The following is a 24,141-nucleotide window of genomic DNA, read 5'->3' as shown; positions in this document are numbered from 1 at the left end:
CTAATCTGGTTTGTTGTTGTCTTTGCCTCTTGTGCAAGAGGATCACAGAGCTGTGGAATGATTTCTGGGAAGGTTTGGCCACTTCCCATTTACCTTAATCTGTTCTTCAAGAATTGCATTGGCTTCGACAGTTCTTTTTGTCTTATGAGATCAAAGATAAAGCTTCTGAGTCATTCAAACAGAAGGCTTCTAAACTGAGACTGAACTTGAGTCTTTGTTGCACGCTGGCTATACTACTCTCACCACAACAGAAGAGTTTAAAGCTTACTTATGTTTGTCAAAGTCAACTACACTTGACTTTATCTGCCACGAACACATACCCTGAATTGCCCCATGCTAATGGAGACTTTTATCACCAGTGCTCATCTGCCACCACCTCCACTGGCTCTCAGACGAAGTACCTTTGTTCCTGCAATGAACAGTCATCCTTTGCTATTATGGTGCCATTATGACACCTGTTATGGAAGGAAGAATCCCTTCATCACACCCTAACGAAATATTGCGTTTATTGCTACCAGTTTCACAACATTCCTATTCTTTCTTCCTTGCTTTATCACTACCTCATCAGCCCAACAGACCTTCTGTTTGTAACAGGTTTCTTATTTCTGAGAGGCTGTTTGTGTTTTCAGCTTCACCTCTTTTGCTTATAAATAAAGTGGAAGAATCCTAATCTTCCATTTCCTGATTGAGGATTTCTCTGTCTGTGTTAGTGAAGAAAGAAACACAATATTTAGCAATACAAGGGCAGCTGCTCCTAGCAACATACAGACCAACAGTTGGACCCAAATTAAAAAGAGGAAATCTGCATGAGAGCCAAAAAGGTGATATTGCAGCAGAGGAAATCAAAACACCATTTCAATTTTCCATTCTTGATGAAATAGTTTTCAGGATAACTAGGGAGATTTGTTCTGTGACTGCCTTCACCTGCTGTTAGTTCTAATACTCAGTTCAAAGCAGCGATGTTTGTTGTTAAATGGTCTAAGTTACACACGCTACCACAAGATGGCAATACTTACCTAAAATTATGCCTTTTTCCAGTTCCCAGAGATGAATGATATGCTGAGAGAGAAAGTGACAGGAAGAAAGATGGATCTTACATTCTTCCTTATTCAGAACGCTGGTTTACTAACGGGGTTTGCTGCTATACTGTTGATTACCTTGTACGCAGGAAATATTCAGCTGTGATAATGGAAGTGAAAATGGAATCGGTATTGAAGGCATCAAATAAACTACGAATGGAAGACACTTGAAATCCATAAAGGGACATTCATTCAATCTTCTTGGTTTTGAAGCATTGACAAGTCTTCTTCCCCCATTCCAAATGCAGGAAATTCTTTTAGGACTTTCAGTTAATCCAAATACTAGGAGCTGTTGACTTTTATACTCTACTAGGGAACCGATTCTCATATTTGTGTTTCTACTTAAAATCATCAGACATACCTGAACTGTTATAGAGAAAGGGTGTTACTTGGCCAGTAGAAGTAGGCAGTACATGCAAGTACATGCAACTCAGACCAAATGAAAGCTGAGGTCTTCAAGGAAGATTCTCATTTAAAAGAAAATAATGAAGTCTCATATCCTTTTTAAACTGTGATGAAAGCAAGCAGTTTCAAAGCTGGTTAATTTTCATGACTTCTGTTGCAGGATTTGCCTGTGTAATATTCCCTTCCCCCATCAAAAAAAAAAAAAAATCAAACTATTTCAAAGTAGGTACTAATGAAGCTAAGATTTTTAATTACTAATTAACACTGGAAGGAAAGATACCAGTTACTGCTTTTGATCTTTTCTCTTTATGTGTGCACTAGGGAATTGTTGATTTATTTTGAGAACCACTTTTTTTAATTAGAGGGAACCTGTGTTAAAATTATGACAATTTATCAACTCCATAATGTTTTAGAAACATTGAGTATTTTAAAATTTTTCAAGTATTTTATATTCTATGAAAACAATCTTGTTTTACATACAAGTTCCACAGATATTCCTCTTGAAAGTCAGTATTTTGGGTTAAAATTTTGAAAGGATGTATTGTTAGTTGTACAAAGTGGAACTTAAAGGAAAAACTGCTAAAATCAACATTCCAGGAAGCTTTTTTTTTTTTTTTTTGTAATTTCAATAGTTTTCTCGTGTGCAGTTGGGTGAAAGTTAAGCGTTAATAAAATGTACAAACTTTTATTGCAATCTGTTGCATATGAACTTTCTGAAGTCATGCTTATATGTTTGAATTCTTCTGAAATAAACAATTTAGCTACTCTGCTGTTGTAAGATGTGTGCAAGGAAATTCATGCAAATATATCCTATTTCACTCACTGCTAAGTTTTGAAAGAAGTGTTACTATTCTGTAGTCAATTACTTTCATTTGCATTGTTTTTTATGGAAGCTTTCCAACTTGAAGGAAAATACAATTACTTAATGTATTTCTTGCCAGTCAAAAGGGACAAATCCTTTATTTTTTATTTCACTATTAAAATATATTTTCTATAAGGTAAATGATTTATATAAAGTTTTATTTGAATCGTATCTTTAATTATGTTAGAAAAAATAACTTTCTAAATGCCTTGTTGATTAAAAAAAGGCATTTTTTAAGGGAAACTATACAGGAATAGTAAATTATACTTAAGTTAAAATGTGTTATAATCTTTAATACGTAATTATAGTAATCTATGTTATTTGCTATATGGAACAACATTTATTAGTCACCTTATGCCCTCTGAGTTTCTGTGAAGAAGAGTCCACACACTCCATATTTTTTCCTTTAATTCTTTCTTTTGTCGATTCCTTGGATATAAGCTGCTTGTAAATGCTACTCGTGTCCCAAGTATGTATTGTAGTAACTATGAATGCTCAGTAACTTTTTAAAAAGTTATTTGATTATTCCTAGTTCATCAGGTTATTATAATAAGATGTTGGCATGGAACATTTAAACCTTAAATCCAAAAATTTGCAAGGGAGACTTGATTTTTATCATCTCCCTAAGAAAGGAAAAATGGGACAAACATCATTGCAATAAACTGCTTTTAGATCATAGGTCAGATTAGAGATGGAACAATTCCTGATATTCAGGCTAGTGGTTTAGTTACAAATCAAAATGCTGCTCCTGCTAGTGGAATGTTTAGTAGGTAAGAAAGCTTTTTAATTTCTCTAAAACCTGGTTTGTCTGTATGAACTTCAGTAGAATGTTTGTCCAGTACATATAAAATGAATCAATTCCAATTCTAGGCCTGCCAGTGATTTCCTCGATTTTGCTGTTACATTCAGGGAGGAAGAAGCATGAGCAAATACTCAAAACATTGCTGTTTGGTGACAGATAAGACTGCAGTAAGTTACTCCCTAAAAGTTTGGAAATCAGTTGAGAGAGAGATTTTGATATTCCTTTTAATGTTGCTGTAATACATGTATGTAACACTGTTCATCTTACGTTCTGCCATCTCTTCAGCCTTCTTTTCAACAGTGGTGCAAATGCAGTATATAACATACTTCAGAGGGCTCTCATCTGCTTTCATATTTGTTGCTTCCATAGATCTGATTATCTGGCTAACATACACTTGGGAAACCATTCTCTGTTAGCACTCTTAGATCACTGTCATATTTTTTTCTCTTTTTCATGATGTGCCTCATGATTCAAGACACAACTTAGTAAATTTCACTAAAGTCAGAGAGGAAAAAAACAACAACACACCTATAAAACAGTCTAAGGAGGGAATAGCAATTGATTTTGGAGCAAAAAGTGTATAAAGAGCGACAATATGGATGAAGTATAAACCCTAGAGCACCTCTGGTTGTTTGAAGAAAATAAATGCAGAAAAGTGAAATGGTCTGTGGGATAACCTGTCAAAAATGTAATACGTGATTACTGTCTATGGTTTCAGGAAAAATGAATTGAAAAAAATAAATTGGTACTTAAAGTTTAGGGTTATTGCTTTTGACGTTTCAATGAGATCTTTACTGAGTAAAGATTTAAAGGGCCTCTTAAACTGAAAATTTGCTCTCAAATTTTCAGCTAAATTAAATATCAGCCCCATTCTAAGAGTAGTCTGGAACTCATTGTGGTCTTCTATATGTTGAAATATTTACCCTGCTGCTCCATCTAGATTTGCATCTGGCTTGAAGCTTCGTGTTACTTCAGTTAAAAATCTACCAAACCAAATCTACGTAGTTTACAGATGGCTTGAACATTCAAAAGTTACATTCAATTATTCTAATAACAGCAGTGTAAATGTCTCCCATTTTATGCACATAGAGAATCAAACGTGTGCTAATTTCTGTATTGTCTTTTGGAAACATTCTTTTTAAGAAATCACTGATTTTACCTGAAGATAGGTGAACAGATTTACATATTTGCACGTTGTTTTGCATTTTATTGTAGTGTCTTGATAATGTAAATTTAAGGAAGACTGAGATCCAGGGAGATAAGTCTTAAGTGACTGTTTTTCTACTACATGCAATTCTAATGAAGCTACTTACAGAGGTAGAGTGTTGAGCCAAGTTTAACTCTTCTGAACATGCAACTTGTAGGAAAATTGAGAATATGGATTGAGTTTGTTTTTCTTTTAACTCTAGACAATAATGCCAAGGAGTAGAATTTGAGAAGTCTTTCAGATTACTTTAAATTAAAAAAATAATAATTCAACTACCAGCATAAGCCAGGTGAAAATTGTTTAGACAGAAGTCTAAGAACAAAAGCTTATAACAAGAGAGTCTCCCTCTACCCTCTGCAGTTGTGTGAAGTAGTCAGCTGTAGCTGATCCCTTAAGAGTGTTGCACCAGCTTCAGGTGTCTCTGCTTTCAGCCCAAGTGATAGGTGCAAGAAGACATGCATGCTGTGGTTCATTTCCAAAAGGATCAAAATTGCTCAGAATTCCCCTATGGAAGCTCAAATAAGAGAAAATAAGATAGAGAAATGCTGTCTCTAGAAACACGTGTTTTATTTCAGACACCAGAAATACACAAGGAGAAGGACACTAACTTTGTAAACAATTAATCTGTAAGTATTGGTGGGTGCCAGCAAACCATTTCACGTGTGCATATGCACCCAATGCATATTTTAGCTATTGACTTTTACTCTATCAAACATCCCGAAGTTTCCAGGAACACTGTAGCTGGCTTATCAGTTCTTACAATACTTGATGTACAAGTTATCTCTCTGATATTCTAGAAGAAACTCCCCTCTCCCTATCTTGCAGTTCAACTCAAAATGTACTGGTGTGATAAGTTGACAAAGGTTGTTAAGATGAAAACTAGACAGAAAGCCACGTCTGCTAGCAGTAGATAGAATACATCTGTCAAAGACAGACAGGGTTACGTTGTATTTTTAGGGTTTAATCTGTAATACATTTCTTTTGTACCTGATATTGTCTTTTTTTTGTTTGTTTTGTTTTCCAACCTAATATTTTTGAAAAAGATAATGTAGTTACATGTTTTGTAGCCCCTATTATGGTCACTATGCTTTCTTCTAAGTTTATCAACCCCCCCTCAATTTCTACATATTTTTTTCCATTTTAAAATGCAGTTACCTCCATCCCATTCTAAATTACTGTTTTATCATCTTAGTAAGTGCTGAGGAGGAACCCATCATGATTCAGTTTGCTGAGAAGATACAGTTGGGCTGACAAAGTTGCCAGAATTAGTCACGTGTTTGGTCTTGGCAATGCCCTAGTTATTAAAAAGAAAATAATATCTACTAATCATTTTCAATAAAAGCATTTAGTTATTTTAACAGCTTTTTAATTATTTAGAATAGTAGCAGTATAGAAAATCATAGACAAAAAAAAAAATATATCTATATTTATATCTAGCTTATGCTAGCCAATTGGAGAGAGAGCAGTAGTCATTTCTGAATAGACTGGTTCTTGAGAAGAGACCATACACAGTGGCATCCCTCTATCACTAAGTGGTGAGAAAACCAATCTAATTAGAAGAAACATGAAATGAGCTGATATGAGTCAAATGTACTTAGTTAGAAAATACCAAATATTTTTTTATGTCATTGGCCTTAAAGATACTGAAACTGCACTAAAATCCGCTCTTCCAATTCATTGGTGAAACCTAATAGAGTTTTTGTCTTGGTAAATACAACAATAAAATACTGTCTAGAAAATTTTAAATCATCTTCAAGTTGTTTCTGTAAGACAAAATGTTATTGCTGCATCACTGATTTGTACTTTTTTTGTCTTTGCCATGAATTCCACTAAGCTGTCTTAATTGTAATGAAAACCTTTTTAGAGTGTTTCTTTTATATTTGTGATAATCAAATTTGCGTGTGATACTGAGTTGTTGAAACTGTTTCTCAGGTTTTCATATACTGAAAACAATTACTTCAAGTAAAGATTATTACAGAATTTGTACTGTCTCTTTTAATCTCTAACTTCCAGGTACTTCTTACAGTCTATAGGAAGCTCTTGACCATTTTAATAAGCTGTTAGTTAGATAATACAGATCCCCTCTTGGCTGTAAAAATGTTGGTAGTGATTTGCAATAGTTAAGTGTTCATTAAAAGTAAGTTATGGTGTGATTTGCTTGAAATTTCCTATTACAAACAGCAGACCCAAGTGCAAAAAATGATTTTATCATGATTAATGTTCTTCTTGTATTTAAAAAAACATGGTTCTCTGTGCCAACAAAGAAATTGTCCTCCATTCACTAGAGGTTTTGCAATTTCTCACCTGATTGGTACATGAGTGAAATCAAAGCTGCAAGTTCTGCTGAATTGGTAAGTAATTAGATGAGGTATATTATGTTACCTGTACTTTTTCTTCTTTCTCCTTTTTTTTTTTTTTATCAGTCTATAAAAATTACTTCTCCATTTCTTGCATTTTATTGCTCTTCAAATCATAGCTAAATCTATGGTTGCTTGTCTACATACATACAGCGACAGACATTTCTTCTGTCATAACTGTCTTCTAACACATTTGGGGTAACAGCTGCCTATAGACTAACATCTTCACTCTTTCGTTCAACTTAACACACTCATCTTTTTTTCTTTCAGAGTAGAATGTGCAGCTACAAGATAGTACGAAACGGTTCTGCCAAACAGTGAAAAAGGATGACATGAGGAACTTTTGCTTGTTCATTGAGAGTAAAGCTCCTATCTTTTGAAGGGCTAATGATGATCACAGCAAGCAGAACCTGCATTTTGTATAATATATGAAGGATAATATTTGGTACTCCAGCAGCATGATGTAATATTGATTCAACACACTCTCTGCAAACCTTGTGAGTCATAGTTCTTGAAGACTTTTTAATCCCTTGCTGGATTGCAGCATCACTTCTTAGTTGGTCATACATCAAATGTGAGACTGTGCAGAGAAGCCTACAAGCTTACGTCTTATTTCCTAGTCTACTTGGCTGTGCTGGGGAGAAAGCTCATAGAGTAAAACGCAGCAGAGAGCTGTCAATCCATTTATAAGGCAGATCTCACCGGTGCAACTTAAGAGTACTTCTTAGCTGGTAACCAGATGCATGTCCGGATACATCTTGACTCCATGCTGGGATGAGACCTAGGTAAGTGACATCTGTCCTCCATCCTCTTATCTTTTTGTGTCCACTCCAATTTCTACTGGCAAGAAAGTAGTTCCCCAGCAAATCTGTAATTGTTTGCTTTAAACCACCAGGCTACCTGGGACTGACTGACTCTCCAGGACATACTTGTCCTGGGGATTAGGCAAAAGCATAGGTAGCAACAGACCTATAGAGCAACAATTGGAGCTGTAAGCACATTTGACATTTTACTTGTCCTGTGTGCATGTGAAATGCCCACCAAGTTCCTAGCCTGGAGGGCTCAGGGAATATGCTCTGTATTCAGAAACATGCTGGGTCTTGAAAGCAAAACTGCATCCCTGTTTGCAGTTCATGAGAAACTTGAAAATATTGGAGTTGGTAGGAAATTTAGCCCATAACTACATAAAGACACTCCATGCACCATAAATCCTGCTTTTCCCCCAGCTGTATCTACTCTTTTTGTCTCCTGAGCAGCATACCAAACATGGTTAGTGAAGCTGTATTAGCAGATCAGGACAGGATAGTTTTGGCCAGTTGCTGGTAGGTGATGAAATGCTGGTTGTGAGGAGTGCTGCTACAAACTACAGGAAATTAACTTTCCCATTCTATTTCCCTCTGAAGGAGGAGAAAAAGTATTTAAAGACTAGCCAATGCCAGAAATTAAAGTAAGAGCAATCATGATTAGAGAAGGTGTGATTAATAATATAATTGCACCACACTAACAATAATAATTATAATTACTTTTATTTACATAAATTTAATTGCAGCAGTTAGTCCAGATTTACTGTTATGAACACAGTGATTTGTGGCTTGTGAGGTGAAAGATGATTCAAGTAGAGCTTTCCCCTTGCACTGTGAGTAGTGACTTCATTTTTAAGGCTAAGAAATGTTGTACTTTTGTACTTTAAATGACAACGATCAATTTCTTTAAGAAAGCCAGCCAAGGATGGGAGCTGATGGAAGGCACTAGCTCCTCTGTGCACTATTTGGTATTCACTGAGAGCAAAGGAGATAGAAACCTGCTCAGCTGATCATCTGAAGTCTCACTGGATGCTGCATCACCAGAAGTCTTCACATTACGTGGCTCCCAGGACTGACAGGCTCAGCTCAGAGTCTGCAAGGTAAAGTCCCCATCAGCGGGTGCAAGGAAGGGAAGATGATGAAATTTCCATACAGGAAGGGGATGGCACAGCACCTACTGCTTCTGTTGTGGAGGGAATTGAGGAGTTGCTACTTGTTACAGAGAATTGGAGGCTGCCAGAGGGTGAATCCTGGAGCAACCGGTGAGAAACTAATGAGGAGATGCCAGGGCCTGGGGCCAAGAGTGTGGTTGCTAGGAAGATGGAAGTATTTCTTAAGGAAGAGTCAGCTGGAAGGTTTGGGGGCAGGTATACTGAGAAAGCAGGGATAACGTGGCAGTTGGATGATGCCTTGGTAGAAGAAAAATGGAAAAAGTGTTATGTTTTATCTAGACTGGGAAAGGGCAAATATAATAGGTGGGTGACTACCGTCTGTCATGCCTGCCCTCTGATTTCTGGTAAACCCACATAGGTTTGGAGTGCACACTGTAAAGAATTGGAAAAAAGTAACATAAAATATCCCTGATAGTGCAGGAAAGACGGGCTCAGGCACATGACAGACTTACCAACTTGGAGTATGTCTGTGAGGTGAGGTAATTAAAAACGTATATGCTGCAGCATGTATTGTAAACATGTAAGCTGTAGCAAATGTAAACTATAACTCGATGAAAGCAGCTCACGGTGGTGTGAACTGTGAGCATAAGCCTAGGCAGTGCCCCCAGCCCAGGTGGTGTGCATGAAACTGTTAGCTGTAGAAATTACCTTCACAGCTTCTCCCAGCTGGGTTCAGGCGGCTAACGGGGCTGTGTGAGGTTTTTGCAGGGCCAGGCAAAAACCTGCTTTAAAAATTGTAATTTCTGTAGCTGATGAAGATATGCACTAAATAGATTGAAGGAGTACTCTTAAGGGTGTCTATAACAGAACAGCTGGTTCTTACTGTCATCCTATAGCCACTCATGCTTCCACTGGGTTAAAGGCAAGTATGAGGGAGACTTGCTAGCCAAAAGCTTCTGAAGGAACAAAATGCCTGGCTCTAAAAAGGGAGTGACTGTATCATGTATCACACTGGGAAGCCTTGGAGAGGATTGAACTGCTTTGCTCTTCTGCGTTTCAGTGTTTCTGTGTCTTCAGGGTTTCTAAAGGACTCCTCTAACAAGCTCTTTATAGAACTTTGTGCTGAGTTACTGCAAAAAGAGCTGGAAGATGCATAATTGCTCTGAGGTATAATTTGTGGGCACCATAAAAATGATGGCAGGGGAAGTAGATCCAGGTCACTTGTATTTGTCCGGGTCATGTGTTCAGCTGTATATCAGTGTACAGCTGACTACAGCAAGATGTTGGGTACCTGACATCAATTCTTTAAGAGTTTTCCAGGGACTGGAGGAGGTAGAGAGCAAAGGGCAGAAAAAATGAAATGTGCATCCCTGCACGTACTATGTATCACCTACGTAAATGAACTTGGAGCAGATCCAAAATATCCTTGGAGCAGAACATTGTGTAGAAGCAGGTACTATTATTATTGCTACTGTATGTGCTGTTTGTGAACTGTCTAACTAAGCATGATAGCTTTGGTGGCATGCAGCTATTACATAAACAAGCCCCAAGCACTTTTTGTTTATATATATATATACAAATAATGGACTAGGATGTTCATTAAAAACTGTCCTTTTCTTAAAGCTCTAGCTTCAAACTGCCAGTGGGAGCTGGTTTTCCTTAGGACATGCATAGCACCCTTTCAGTAAGGGCTCAGTTCCCTGCTCTGTTCTTGTGCTTGCTATGGCTGTACTGGGTGCAGGGCAGAGTTACTCAGCAGAGTAACACAGCGGGCTGTGTGCATGTAATGCAGCCCGTTTGCTGCTTGAGCTGTCTCAGGAATGGTAAGTGAAAGAGTGGGGTTGACATGCTGCTCTGCCTGAGCTAATTAAAAGCAAATTGTTTATAGCTTACAAATTCCTATCTTTGTTTGGCTGTTGGGGCTTGTTATTTTTAAGGGTGTGTGAACTGTGATTTCTGAGAAGTGTTAATGAGTTCTCTTGGTTGCTTTCATCTGAGAATACAAAATTTTACTAAAATGTCATTCTTTCTCTCTTAAATGGTTCTGTTCTGTTAGGTGTCCAAACTGTGGTGGTGGTTTTATTTTTTTCCTCCTTTGTTTTTGTTTTTAATGCTTTTCTAATGAGGGTGATATTCTTTAAGCTGCTCAGTGTTTTCTGTGGGGTACTAAGCCCCTGGAGGCTGTGGGCATTGAAAGGTGCCTGACATCTTAAACAGCCAGGTCCCTTTTAATGTTAGCATTTTTGCTTACTTTTAATGGATGAGGGTGGATCTTCTTGGAGGTGAAGGTGTAGGAACCAATTTTGATCACTTCCTCTACGCTCCCTGCTAAGGGAAGGGGGAAGCAAATCATTCAAAATTAATTAAAAGAAGAAAAGTAAGGAATATACTGTTTAAGATGGGGGAAGCGAGGAATGTTGAAAGTTCTCTGCTTTGTGCTTTTCATCTGTAAGACAAAAACTTACTGCCTGTCAGAAGTGGTATAAGAAAATCCATCAACGTGTACGTGGTATGTTGACTGCAGTGCAAAAGATCATACGTAACATTTAAATTTAACAATTTCAACAAGTTCTTTTTGTTCTCCTCTGAAAAATATGAGGTTAAAGAGTAAGACTCTGTGACGTGCTGACTCTACAGATAAATATTTCGATCAGCTTGGAGTAATCTCTGAATGGAGTTGTTGGAGAACACAGTACAGAGATATCCAAGTTCCCTGGGTCTGCAACAGCACGTGTCCAGAAGGAGGCTGGCTGCATTCGTGTGATAACATGGTCAGTGCCTGCTTAAATGGAGTATGGATTCATATGGATATGGCTGTGCTACTTCTGAAATCGCAGTGGTGGGTCCACGTGGTGGTTTGTGATGCAGCTTGCAGATGTGTGGGCTTTTAGACGAAGGCAGAGTGAGGTTTTCAAGACGGGTCTGAAAGTCCAACTTCGTTTTCTTTAGCTGCTGCTGTGGTTTTGTGTGGGCCACTTAAATCTACCTTTTCCTTTTAGTTCTCCATTTCCCCTGCCTCCCTCAAATGGCAGTAATGGTCCATCTTGTCCATCAATTGAGAGCATTGCTAATTGCAAACCGTTGATGTTTATAAACCACTTCAGAAATGAATAGTCATCTTGGGTGAGATCAAATTGCCACTCTGTTCTCACCATGGAAATAAAAGCACATTGGTGTCTACTTGCCTCAGATCTACTTGTGACCCCAGGCCTGACAACACCGAGGCCGGTGTCTGGGGAGGCCGTTCGTGAGTCATACAGGGGCAGCAGAGCTATTTGCTGTCTATTCTTCAAAAATACACGAGGTGAGGGAAAGTGTTTCAAACCTTGGAGGTAAAACAATGCTTTGCTTCTGTATTACTCTTGGCAGGTAGTGAGTGTCAACAACTGTCTGCTGAAATTCACAAATCTGACTTCCTACAGCTCTTCCTGGCTACTCCAGGCAGGATATTCCTTTCCGCAGATGTGGCACAGTTCTGCGAGTCAGAACCCGATGTTCAGTGAGCAAGTCCCAGCTAAATCTTGGGTCATCTCACAAGGCTTTGGCGTGGCTGACTGCTGCTATTAACATTAATTTTCCTGGCAAACTAACTAGAAGTGTCTTTCCTAGTTCCAAATGCTAAGATCCAACTTGACAAGGTGGCAACTGTCTAGTCATGCAAGTAAAATGATTAGCTTAGGCTGAAGTTTCAAGCTTTCAATTCTTTCAAATAAGGTAAAGAGAATACAGAAATGCTCTCCCCATGAATAGATGCCGAAATCCTATCTGGCTGAATAAAATTGTAAGGATGTCTATGTAGGTCCATCTCCAGACTGATGCTTTGGTTCATATCATGGGCAGTGGAAATTCTATGGCCCTGCTAGCAGGAACATTACCAGGATATATCATAGATGAATCCAGACAAGGTAAAAATCCGCACGTTTAAATTGAAGGCTGGGATTAAGGTGTCTCCTGCAGGACCTGTAGGAATATACATGGTGTATCTTCTACAGCACTTTCTGCTGGCTTCCTTGAACACCTCCTGTTCACAGAGTAGACCAGATCTCTGTGATGCCCTTTCGAAGTAAAATAAAGTCGGAGGCCCAGACGTTGCGAGTGGCTGTCAACATTTGCAGACTGACTGGGACAGTGTGATGAGCCAAGCCCTTGGCAGCACAGCCTGGCCAGGTTTGCGTGCGTGGGCAGCAGGTCAGAGCAGCTTCTAAGCACTGAGCTGAGATACTAAATGCTAGTGGGAATGCAGGTGTGGGAGAAATGCGTGCCGAATCACACAGCAGTGGGTAGGTGAGGAAGTGATGAGCACGATTTATAAGCTGTGGGATAAACCAGAAAGCTCGGATCCCAGCAAAGATTTGTGCGCTGGGAGATTTGTGATAAGGGAGCTGAAAAGGCAGTCTGGACCAAAATAGAGCAGACAACATTAGACTGCAGTACTCCCAGCTGAGAGCTCAAACTCTCTTTTAAAGTCTGTACTGATTGTAGAGACAGCTAGTTGGAAGAATGGTTTAGAGTCTTGCAGACACTGGAAGCTCCAAGCAGGGAGACATTTGACTGCTGGTATGCTCATAGTTGCTTACACTGTTTTTTTTTGTTTTTTTTTTTTTGGGGGGGGGAAGGCTGTGGGTAAGAAGTGACAACTCTTCCTCTTTTGCAGCTGGGTGCAACCATGCTTTCCTACAGAATGAGCTGAGGATACGGTGAAGCTCAGCCATATGACATCAGTTTGGTACTTAAGCCTAACAGAAATACTGCAACCTGCCTTTCTTTTCCCTATTAGCTCCCAAAGCTGTACTGAAATTTTGCAAAATAAAAGGGGGCAGAGAAAACTGGAACAGGCAACCTCTTGCTGAAGACAGCTGTAGTGTAACTTTGCATTCTGGTACCCTTAAGCTGCTAATGTCACTTCCCCCTTTGGTAAATTCAACCCATGTTTTTGTTCACTATTTATTGGTTTGTTCCCTCTGTGGGAACTGGTTGATCTCACCGTTGGTACAAAAAGTTTGGGTGAAGTCAATGGTTTATTCTTAAATTTGAACCACGTGCTTTTTGCTTAGAATTTAAGCTTAAAAAACCTCATCCACCATGGGAATGAATTTTTAGGTCAGGCAACGGTACCATGTGCTGTAAGTTCTTGGTGCCAGCTGAAGCTCATGAAATTCTTGTCTGTGGTACGGGCACGCAAATAATGGAGTCTTCAGAAGCCCAAATGTAGTTGAGAGGAATGACAGGAGCATTTTAGGGATTTTTTCTATTCAAGATGTCTGTCCTAAAGCTCTTCCTGGATAGGAGCATCCAGATGTTCTTCTCAAATACCAAGGTGCCTTTTTGAAAGGCAGGTCCAGTGTTGATATTCCCTATAACCCAGTAACAACAAGGAAAGTAAAGAACCACATTTTGCTTATGATGGCAAACTGATTCATTTAGCTCTCGGTCTTCCTTTGATAAACTCAAGGTGAAAATTCTCTGCTCGTGTTTTTTTTTTTTTTTATCTCCCACAGTTGGTCATTCAGTTGTGGTTTCCAAGAGAGGTCAAGAGGCAAGGAGCTGTTATCAACTGTGGTTGAAGCCTTTCTGATCTTGCCTGCCTGATATTAGTGGCTGGAGAAATGAGTTTCTTAGTCTTGAACTTCCTCTTTGCGATTTTCCCGTCTTTGCTACTAACAAAGAATAATGCTTGTCTGTGTTACAGATCAGCTGCTGCTTTTGTAATTTCCTTAGTGTTTTCATTGCCTTTAGTGCTGCTGGCAGCATTTCATGGCAGAATTGCCACTGAAATACCTGGTTAGCGTCTGCGACGTCTGCTTGTTTTGGATGTCCATATGAGATATTTTACAGAAAGTTAATGCTGATTACACAACTGTGCATAATATACAGGCTGAGGGGAGGAGAGCTCCTCAGTTGGCTTAAATCAGCCTCAGTCTCAAAGCTGTTGTGAAGTTTTGTGGTGTCCCTCCTATAAATACTGCCGGTAATGGAGAAAACACCTACCACCTTCCTCTCAACTGCATCACCCCAGTTCTTAGTCACAAGTGTGTTTTATAAACTGAGGCTGAGGGATTTTGTGGATCAGAGCAGTGTTCTTCACCCGTCTTGTCTGACTGCTGTCTCCACGGGCTGTGAGGTAAAGGCCACTTTCCTTTTTCCCTTGGCAAATTCCATCTATTGTGACTGTCTGCTCTGCTCGCCCCGAAAGGAAATCACATACTGAAACAGAAATTCATTAGCCTCACAGGTATGATGAGCTCCTGTTAAGGCGCTCTTGAAAAATACCCTTTGGAGATAACTGAAAATGGATTTCTTGTTGTAATTTGCACCACCTTGCAAAATTTGAGCAGGGAATTTGCCAGCAATTAAAGCAATGGCTAGGTACGACCGAGAAAATAGTTTTTCATTTGGTAGACTGCAGATATTGGGTGCCTATGCATGCTGGCTGTTCCTGATGTATGGAAATGATCTTCCTCTCTATTGTGAGAGAATTCATGGCAGGAGATAGACCACAGGGCTCGGAAGGTGCTTTAGGTTATTGGAAGGCAAAACCAGGTCCGTGAGCTGTTGGATGCTTAGCAGTTGTTACCTGTGTCCCTTTCTGTCTCAGCATAGCTGCACTGCTGTTATATGGCTCCTGTTGCACAAAGCCTGCTTATTTATAGCTTGTATAATTGCACATTTGAATAGCGAGGTAGCAAACGAGTTGCTAGTGGCCAGCTGCTTTCTTAAATGGAAAAAAATATCCCATGGTCCAGGGCAGCAGACCGTTGAGACATGTAAAGAAGCTAACTGCAGTGGACCATGGTGGAAAAATGCTGAGGGAGTTTCAGGGCTGCCGGTGGGTGCTCACTTGTGATGATTCAGAGAGATTCCCATGCAGCACGGCTTTAGAGCTGGATTGCTCGATGTAGGAGAAGTGACAGCATTGCAAGGCCTTTGCTGAGCAGCTCCTCTGAAATGAGCCCCGTGAGTTCCTACCTGGCTAGCTCGGTTTTGTCTGCACTTTTTGTGTGACATGGATGTTTCAGGAAGATCGTTATGCTAGGGAGGAAAAGCTTGAAATCTCTTGCAAATCTGAAGCATTTTTACTCCAATTAGGTGGGAGGAAACCACAGTTTGAGGATAATTGAAGTAAAATCCCTTTGAAGTGCTGCATAAATAGCATCAACCTTCAGAAGGAGGAAAGCTGACGTTTTACTGACATGCAGAAGACATGTTCGTAGCTACTGGAGAAAAGGTGGTGCCTGTTTGTTTGTTTTTAATTTCTGCTCTCATCCCTTTCTTCAGACTCCATGTTGCCATGGCCTTTAAGCTTATTTTTTTTAAACATTTATAAGTGTTTTGACTTCTTTAATTGGACACCATGTAGCCAAATCATTCTGTGCAAGCCTTAGAAAACTTAGCAGAAATACTTGGATGGACTTTGATCTTCCATCTACCAATAAGTTAAAGACTGCTAAAATAAGCAGAGGCACCACTAGCAATGACTATTACTACAGTAAATAATTTAAAACTCTTGTACAGCTCCATTTATTTCTCCTTTTCTAATTCCTGAAGCATAGTGTAGAGTATAGAAAAAAGTGTTTTTATATATCAGGACTGTATGATGAAGTATCGTAAAATACAGGATCTAGAAAAAAAAAATCTGCATGTATGTGTGGGCAAACCTTAATTTTGCCTAAAGAATGTAACTTGCTGCTTTTTAATTTGTGGTGCGGATACAGCAAATCTGCAATTAAGCCTTCTAGCAGGTCTGTAGGATTGGTAATTGTTTTGTAATCCTTCTTTGGAACACAATAAATGCAAACAGTAATCACAGGTTTAATGAGTATAATCTATCATAAAACACCTAACAAAACAGTATGTGCAATATTATCTTCTGGTTCGTGCTTCAAATATTCCAACTGTATTAAAGGAGTGCAGCAGTTCCCGAGTACCTATCTAGGCAGGAAGAGGAGAGAACAGACTTCTAAATAAGTAAACAGCATGCATCTGTATGATAAACAAGAAGGCTTATTCAAAATTCATTTTGCTCTTGTAGAGGTGAGTGGAAGGTTCTTACGGATTGCAGGCGCACACTATCCTGCTGCACTAAGGTTATCTAAAACCTGTTTTGAGAGATCGCACAATGTACAACGGGATATTTAGAAAGGGTTGCTGAATCATGAACTGTAAGACTCGATATTTTCCTTAACTGCACACTTGCAGAAATTCTTATCCCTGTCTTCATTCCCTTATGCCATAATCATTTCAGGTTTCTCACCTATGCCTTTAACCTCTCAAAAAATATACAGAATACCCAGCTTCTGACTTCATGGAAATCAAAGGGAGAGTTACTAAAACTGACCTGCTTTAACACTCCTGTAAGAAACGCAATCTTGGACCAGTGCTTGAGAAACCACCTTCCTAACTCATCATAGTCTTTCCATGGGCATAGGTTATCTGACGTGATCCCATGAACGTTCCCAGCAAACTTTGCCTTTTGACTTCAGTGAATGCAAATTCACAGGCTGTGTCTGCAAGAATCTGAAATTAAAAATCTAGCTGTGTGATTCTTGGTCAGGAAAGTAGGGAAGCTATTGGCACTACGTGGCGCTGCACTTGTTTTAAACTAGTTTCTGGCCAGAGTTACCGAGAGGGTCAAAACGTGTAAACCTGGAAATCAGGAAAACCTTTTCATCCTGAGATTCAGTTGAACCTGGCACTGCACATGCCTTCAGGCAGACCTTGCTTCTTTTAGGTTAACTTAACTCTGTTGCTTAACTGCTCACCGCCTTGAAAATTTAGAAGAATTTGTTGCTTGAGAAGCAGTCAGTTGCAAATGTAGTACAAATGTGAATCTTGAGGGATTAATACTTTCTCCCAGGACAAATGCATAAACTTAACCTATTTTTCTAGTCTCTTCCTGAGCCTAATGAGGAGTTATGCTATGGGTGAAGTTTCTTGCCTGGGTGGCCAGCTGACTTCTGTGTATAGAGTGGTGTTCCAGTCTGGCATAGTACCGAATAGAGTATTGCACCTCATGGACCAACCATCTGATTCATTGTGACTTTTTTCCCCTCTAATGTCTAAAGTTGTAATTGAGAGAGGAAAGTGTGGAAGAGAGAATACAAATCAAGAGATAAAATAAGAAGTGGGCTTGGGAAAGCAAGGAAAGCACCTTGTAATTTACTACTACGAGGAATGTGGGAGCAGTGGTAATGCACAAGTATGTCCTGGTTAAAAACAACAAAAAAAATGTAATTCGTTTTGCTTAAATCTGGGCAGTTTTTAAGACTTTTTTTTTCATATGCTGATAGAAATTTGGCCTGTACAGCCCCAAATCTACATTTATTTTTTTTTTTAGCCTGAGCTGGCTTCAATTAGAATAAATTTGGGAGTGATGTCTGCCACAAGTTAGTCCATGTTTTGTAGTAACGGGGCATAACTTAGCACTTGTTACAGACAGATTTTTTTTTTTTTTTTTAATAATTTGGCTCACCAATGAGCAGTGTCAGTGGATTCAGTTTCATTAGACTAAAGGTTAATTTGGCTCTGAAATCTAATAATTTCTTGGCAACTGTGGCACAGAGAACTTTTGAACACTGAAGCGAACCATTCCCTATAAAAATCCAAGTGAAGGTGTTGAAGGCTTCAGTTTATCATCCGTTATGGTTGTGTTTCATTTACAGCTATTCAGACTGAAGAATCCTCGCGTGGAGGAGAGTAAGTAGGTTGGGAAAGAGGTGATGGGAGATTGCTGGTAGGCAATAATTTTGCATCCTATGGCTTTACATAAGGCAACAATATGCTGTTGAATGAACTATTTTGACTTTTTATGGCAGCTGTGGCCTGTACGTGGTTTGTATCAGAGGTATTTAGACCTGTTGGTCCATACAGCAGGAGATTCAGTCACCATGTTCCCATCCCTGTCTGACATGACTCAGACCCAATGGAGACAGGATGACTTTAAATCATAACTAGTGTATGAAATTCCCCTCTCCAGTTCCTAACTGTTCAGAACAGAGTAATTTATCAAGTACAGCACCTTTCTGGATAAGAAAGTTTGTCATGGGGACTCTGTCTTCAGTAAAGTCCTTGTTAAAAGCCAGTTGGGGTATCCCGTACTCCTGTTATTCTGTCTTGAGCTCTTATTTGGCTGTGTGGGGAAGGCTGGGCTGAGTGTCACCCCAGACAGGTCCGTACTGTTTCCCAGAACAAATGCGGACAGCAGTGGCTCATGGTGCTTGAAGCAGGTTGCAGAGTAATCCAGGTTAAGGTTATCAAGGTTTACTCCGTGATAACCTTAGCAGAGTTGGATACCTTTCCCTCCGAGCAGAGCTGTGTAGACAACCCAGTCCTAGACTGCAAACTAGGGTGGTGGTGCTGTTTTCAGTGGTCATGGTGCCACGAGCTCACACACACAGAGGCAAAGACACGGGGAATGAAAACTCTGAGGAATTTGATTTCAAGTCTTTCATTCCAACTCCCCTTTTGCTCAGGGGTGCCCAGCAAGCAGGGAGAAGAGCTTTTCTTTGAGACCTGTCCTTGTACTGTGACGTGGCATCTTCCGGATCCAGGCTGGTCCAGATCTCTGAAACACAGCCAGCAAATCTCCTGCGGCTGAGAGGATGGCTGTGAAACAACTTTAGATTTGCAGCACGTTGGCTGTTGCTCGGTAATTGTTCTGTGTGGGTTTTACTGCTTGGCAAATGAAAGATCACTTGTTTCTCGGTTACTGCTGGGTGTAGGAGCTGGCACACAGCAAGCACCGTGGCTTTGGCTGAAGGGCTCTGGATCTCGACAGGAGATGGTTGCACCCTGGGCTACACAGCACCAAGGAGTGCTCTGCCTACCTCTGTGCCAGGGTTTGCAGTCAGCAGCTGCCTTAAAGATACAAATGTTCAATTCAAAGAGAGTTGTCTCACCTATATGCTTAATTCCTGATATCTTTTATTCCCTTCCAAACAGGCTGCTTTCATTTAAAGCTCTAATCTCAAACAAGTGAGGCACATCCATATGATAAAGGCATTTTCCTGTGTTTCTGGACAGGGATCTCTATACTGAATAAAATTTACTAGCAGTTATGCTTCCTATGCCGGGAGATTGACGGTTTCCCTAATGGGACATTAGGTGTGCTTGATTTTAAATCCACTATGGCCGTGCTTCTTACTGTGTGAAATAACAAATTGTGAAAGAAAAGGCAAAGTGGTTGCAAAATCAAATACGTATTGAAAATGAAGTTAAGCCTCTAACCAGGGAAACATAAAACATACTGTGGGAGCTCATATCTACTTTTGCTGAAATAGTCTGTGTTCTGATTATTGCTTATATTATTTAAATAAATGGTGTGCTTCCCTTTCTCGTGCTGCTCACCTTTTTTCCTGAAGGCAGTTTACGGGACTACAGACCTTCCTTTCTCCCTTGCAAACTGCTTTAGGCACAGATAATCGTGGTCTGGCCCCTGGCTTTGTTTAATACAGTCTGATCACAATACTAACACTTCTGTAGTACAAATAACTATTTTTATATCAAATATGTCACTTACAGAATGATGCTGAGACTTTAGTCACTCGTTAAGGTCATAAAACTACTTCTAAAGGAGGATTGAAAATAAATCTGTCTCTTTAGCAGGTTATTTCAGAAGAACCCTCTGAGTCCTTTGCTAACACAGTAATGACAAGTGGTTTTGGGGCTGGAAAGGGTGGACTTGAGGTCTGGACCATTTCAACAGGGCCAATTTTGCTCTTGTTGGATGTTTTGCTTTTTAAAGGGAACCTTAAGATATTTTTTGTCTTCCGAGGGTAATGATGGGATATCACAGGAAATGTTTGTTCACTGATTTGCACAGTGGAACATGCTGAAAAAATATATATTTTTTTTCTTTATGGAGTGGACACAAGCATAAGATGGCTTCTCAGTTCATGCACAGCTGTAGCAGATACGGTTTTCCTATAGAAACACATCCCGGCTGTTTGCAAAATGAGGACTGTAGCTCTTCTTGCAACTAGCCTAATTGCCTTTCCGTAATCCCTGGCAACTCACTGAGCTGATTTTTGGGGCATGCAAGAAGAAAAGGAAGAGAAGAGGAAAGTCAGGAAACCAAATGCTTTCTTTCTTACCTAAAGCATGGCTCCAAGGGGTAGGAGGACAGGAATTCCAATGGCAAGGAATCAACCAAACCCCTGTACCACCCTGTATAATTAAGGTTTTTTCCCCAATTTAATGCGACTCTAAATTATAATAAATATTGCCCATATCCCATCCTATCACATGGTATTTCTGCTTCTCAGAGAAAGTTAAATCGCTGCTCTCTGTAGATAATAACTTGTGATAGCAGCAGCACAATTGCTTTCAGTGAAATTGGTGAAGCTAGTTATATCGTATTTCCAAAGCAACCCTGAGGTAGAGTAACAGACTGTGCCTGTGCTTCTGGAGTGGAAGCCTCTTTCCCAGGCAGCATTTCATGCTAATAGTGTTAAATGGTAGGGTGGCTTTTTTTTTCTCCCACTTCTCCACAGAAAGTTTTGAAAAGTGTGCCTACAAAAATGCTCCGTGTTTTGAATTGACAGGTGAGTGAATGGGAAAAAGTAATTCAGTGTTGGAAAAGAGGGCTAGGAAGGGGGCGTAGGAGAAGCAGGCAGAGGTTAGAGTAGTGTCTCTGTACTTGGTGAGACCTGATTCCTCACCAATTCAAGCAGCGGTTAGGAATAGTGAGTCTGCCAAGGAGAAGCACAGCAGCCACTTGCTGTGAGCTGCATTTCCAGCAAGCAGCTATAGGCAGTGTAAAACACCTCCTGCTAGTCCCTGGAGCTCTTTTGTTGTCAAAGTCAAATGTTGCCATACAATGCCTTTACAAACCTCATACTGAAGTTCATAATCACCACTAAAATCAGTCAGATTCCTCTGGCTTGTTGCCTTCATTTAAAAAGCAAATAAAATGCCACTGCCTCACTGTTCATATACAACAGTAAAAAGAAAGAAAATCACAGCAATATTTTTTTGCCAGGCCTCACAACTGTGAATCACTACCCAAAGTGCACGATGGAGAGGATTAGAAGTAAGGTTCCACTTAGATGCTTTCATGTATGTACCAGCCAGTGCTTTCAGAGCCCTTTATAAGGAAAACATGCTTGCAGTGTGTCTTCTAGGAGTGATATTATTTTGTCATAAGCCATAAATAATAAATGTAACGTCAGGGTAATTCAGAAGGCAGGGACTGCAGATATGCTAGAAATAATCTAGTTGCAAAAGCTCAATGGAAGGAACAAAAAGAAAATGCGAGAGTGAGATAGACAAACATTTTTATATGACAAAAATCATGCAAACAGGACTTGACTATAAAAGCAGATGGATGATGCATTTCTACATGTATATTGCATCATTTAAAAAACAAATAAGCAAAAACTCACAGCCTTTTATGAAAAGATGACAAAATGAATATGAATTGCATCGGGTTGTACTGAAAGCACCTTTACACAAGCAGCATCACATTCGTGCATACAAAGAACTGGATTCTGTGCTGTAAGGTCACTGACCTGACCTGACTTCCTACTGAGGATTTTGTCAGCCTCTTGATGTTGAGAAAATGTGGGGACGTAGAGTGAAACAGTGAATTTCTTCAATGCCTCCCGACTACAATAAATGGCACTAATTTGGTGGCTTATTCTATGTATAATAAATTATTTAGAAGATCAGTCGAGTTCCTGCATGTATACATCTTTAACTGTGATCATAAAAAAACATAATACCCCAAAACCTTAATAAAACTCTAATAGCAGTTGAAGTAGAAAGAAATGACAGTTTTGTCATAAAGAACAGCTATTTGGATCCATCTACTGTTCTTGAAATGAATCAATAAAACGTTTCCCTTTGTTTTAATGCAGGAAGTGGGATCTAGATGAAGCGTATCAAAGCAAACAGAACGTATCAAGCACAATTGTGATTTTACCCCTAGTAAATATTCCTTTTCCAAACTTCCAAGATTCCTGAAGTCCTGAGCTACTGGAGAAGAGGTTGGGAGGGGTGAGTAAGAGCGCATCACTTAATTGACTTAATTGACTGCTTGAAGTCAGTTTGGAAGAACCTGAAGCCTTAATAGTTAGCACTAGTCCTTGTAGCTCTTAACAAGATTGCTTCACTGCAATAATTTGTTGATTTTGTTTCTTCTGGGGCATACTGTGAAATGTTAGATGGCAAAGAAATCCCAATGTACTTGTCTTCTGACCATCTGCGTAGCTGGATTTGCTTTGAACGGGATCTGCTCGTGGGGCTCTGCTAAGCCTTTTCTTTGGCTTCCTCTTGGTTAGCACCCGGTGCATTACTTCCAAAGTGCAGAGGTGGGTGCTGGGCAGCCCTTCATGGCATAATGCCACCATGGTGCCTGTCCAGCAGGGACAGCTTGCTGTTCGTGCTAGGGCTGTACCGGGAGGAAGGAGATGACCTACGGCCCTGAGCTCCTGCTGGTTTTAAAATGTCACTCCCAGCACCGGTATCAAAGCCATATGCTGCTTCTTACTTTCCAATGGATTTCAAAAGGGCACATGAATGGTTGTGCTCATTACCATGGCTCACAGTGTATCTTCTTTTTTTTTTTTTTTTTTAGTTAAGGGAAATGCAGCATTTGTAGACTTATCTTTAAGGAATGGGGCTGAAATATATACACCATAAATAAAGCTGTGGATGAGTTTAAACAAAGTTTGGGGTTCCTTACATTTAAGTGTTTTCTTGGCTACATCTGGTTCCAGAATAAAACGAGAGCAGAGCACAGCAGTGGTACCAGGATGAGTTTTCATACCATTAGCTGGGGCTCAGTACGCTGTGTGAGGTGGGAAGAGAACCAGAGGCTAATCTCACGTTTGCTGCAAAGAATAGGCAGGAACATACAAATTGTGATGGAAATAGGTATAAAATATCCATTATCCATGTTTTTTCCCTCAGTCCAGTGAGTAGCTTATGTCCTGAGGTATGTTTTATGAATGTGTAAATCTAATTAACTATATGTGTCAAATATCCTTTTAAATAGGTGAATTCTCGGCTTCAGCTGTATTTTTGGCAAGACTTTCAGAGGCTGATATATAGGTATTTTCTTTCCATTGCTTCTTAAACTTGCCTTTTGGGTTCACTCTTTTGTATGCTGAAGGTACAGTTAATAGGCTTTTCAATTTTATTCTTTCTATATCTTTACACATGTTCCAGTGTTATCCTTTCTTACGTGGCTTTCTGATCTTAACCTTCCTGGTCTTACACGCTTATCCCATAGTGCAAAACATGGAAAAGAACAACAAATTTGAAGATTGGGTAGGTGGAAGCAGTTTAAAGCATGTTATCTAAAGAGGAAACAACTAAATCTTTAGAAATAGCAATGCGTTTTCACATTTATCCTCCATCAGTTTCTTACTTCAGTACAGATGTCTGTGGCTGCTTTAGCAACCGTTGCAGATTCGGCAGAATTTCTCATTGAACTAATCAAAGTGATTGCTAGGTGCTTCTTCCAAATTTCTCATCCAGGCTCCTGCAGAATATATGTTTTATTTCAACTGGAAAG

At 39.6% G+C, this 24,141-nt stretch overlaps 1 protein-coding gene and 1 long non-coding RNA gene across 9 annotated transcripts in view; both read left to right on the top strand.

The window, feature by feature from the left end:
* SLC39A8 (solute carrier family 39 member 8) overlaps window positions 1-3,872 on the top strand; it is a 62,458-nt gene extending 58,586 nt beyond the window's left edge. For all 8 annotated transcript variants that reach the window (XR_014692197.1, XM_084516651.1, XM_084516656.1 and 5 more), the window contains one exon: window positions 1,039-3,872. Coding sequence is in view for 7 of the 8 variants with exons in the window: in XM_084516651.1 (XP_084372777.1) it covers window positions 1,039-1,185 (147 nt within the window). In the remaining variant the exon portion in view is untranslated. The remainder of the gene's footprint in view (window positions 1-1,038) is intronic.
* A 3,151-nt stretch (window positions 3,873-7,023) lies between these two features.
* On the top strand, window positions 7,024-22,582 carry LOC311436328. Its single transcript, XR_014692765.1, has 3 exons — window positions 7,024-7,497; window positions 8,431-8,615; window positions 22,481-22,582. It is a non-coding gene; the product is annotated as an uncharacterized lncRNA (long non-coding RNA).
* The last annotated feature ends 1,559 nt before the right edge of the window (window positions 22,583-24,141 follow it).

The sequence above is a fragment of the Aythya ferina genome, assembly GCF_964211825.1.
Source record: "Aythya ferina genome assembly, chromosome: 4".
Taxonomy (NCBI): domain Eukaryota; kingdom Metazoa; phylum Chordata; class Aves; order Anseriformes; family Anatidae; genus Aythya; species Aythya ferina.
The sequence above is the reverse complement of the archived record's forward strand: the minus strand, read 5'-3'. Positions and strand labels throughout refer to the sequence as shown.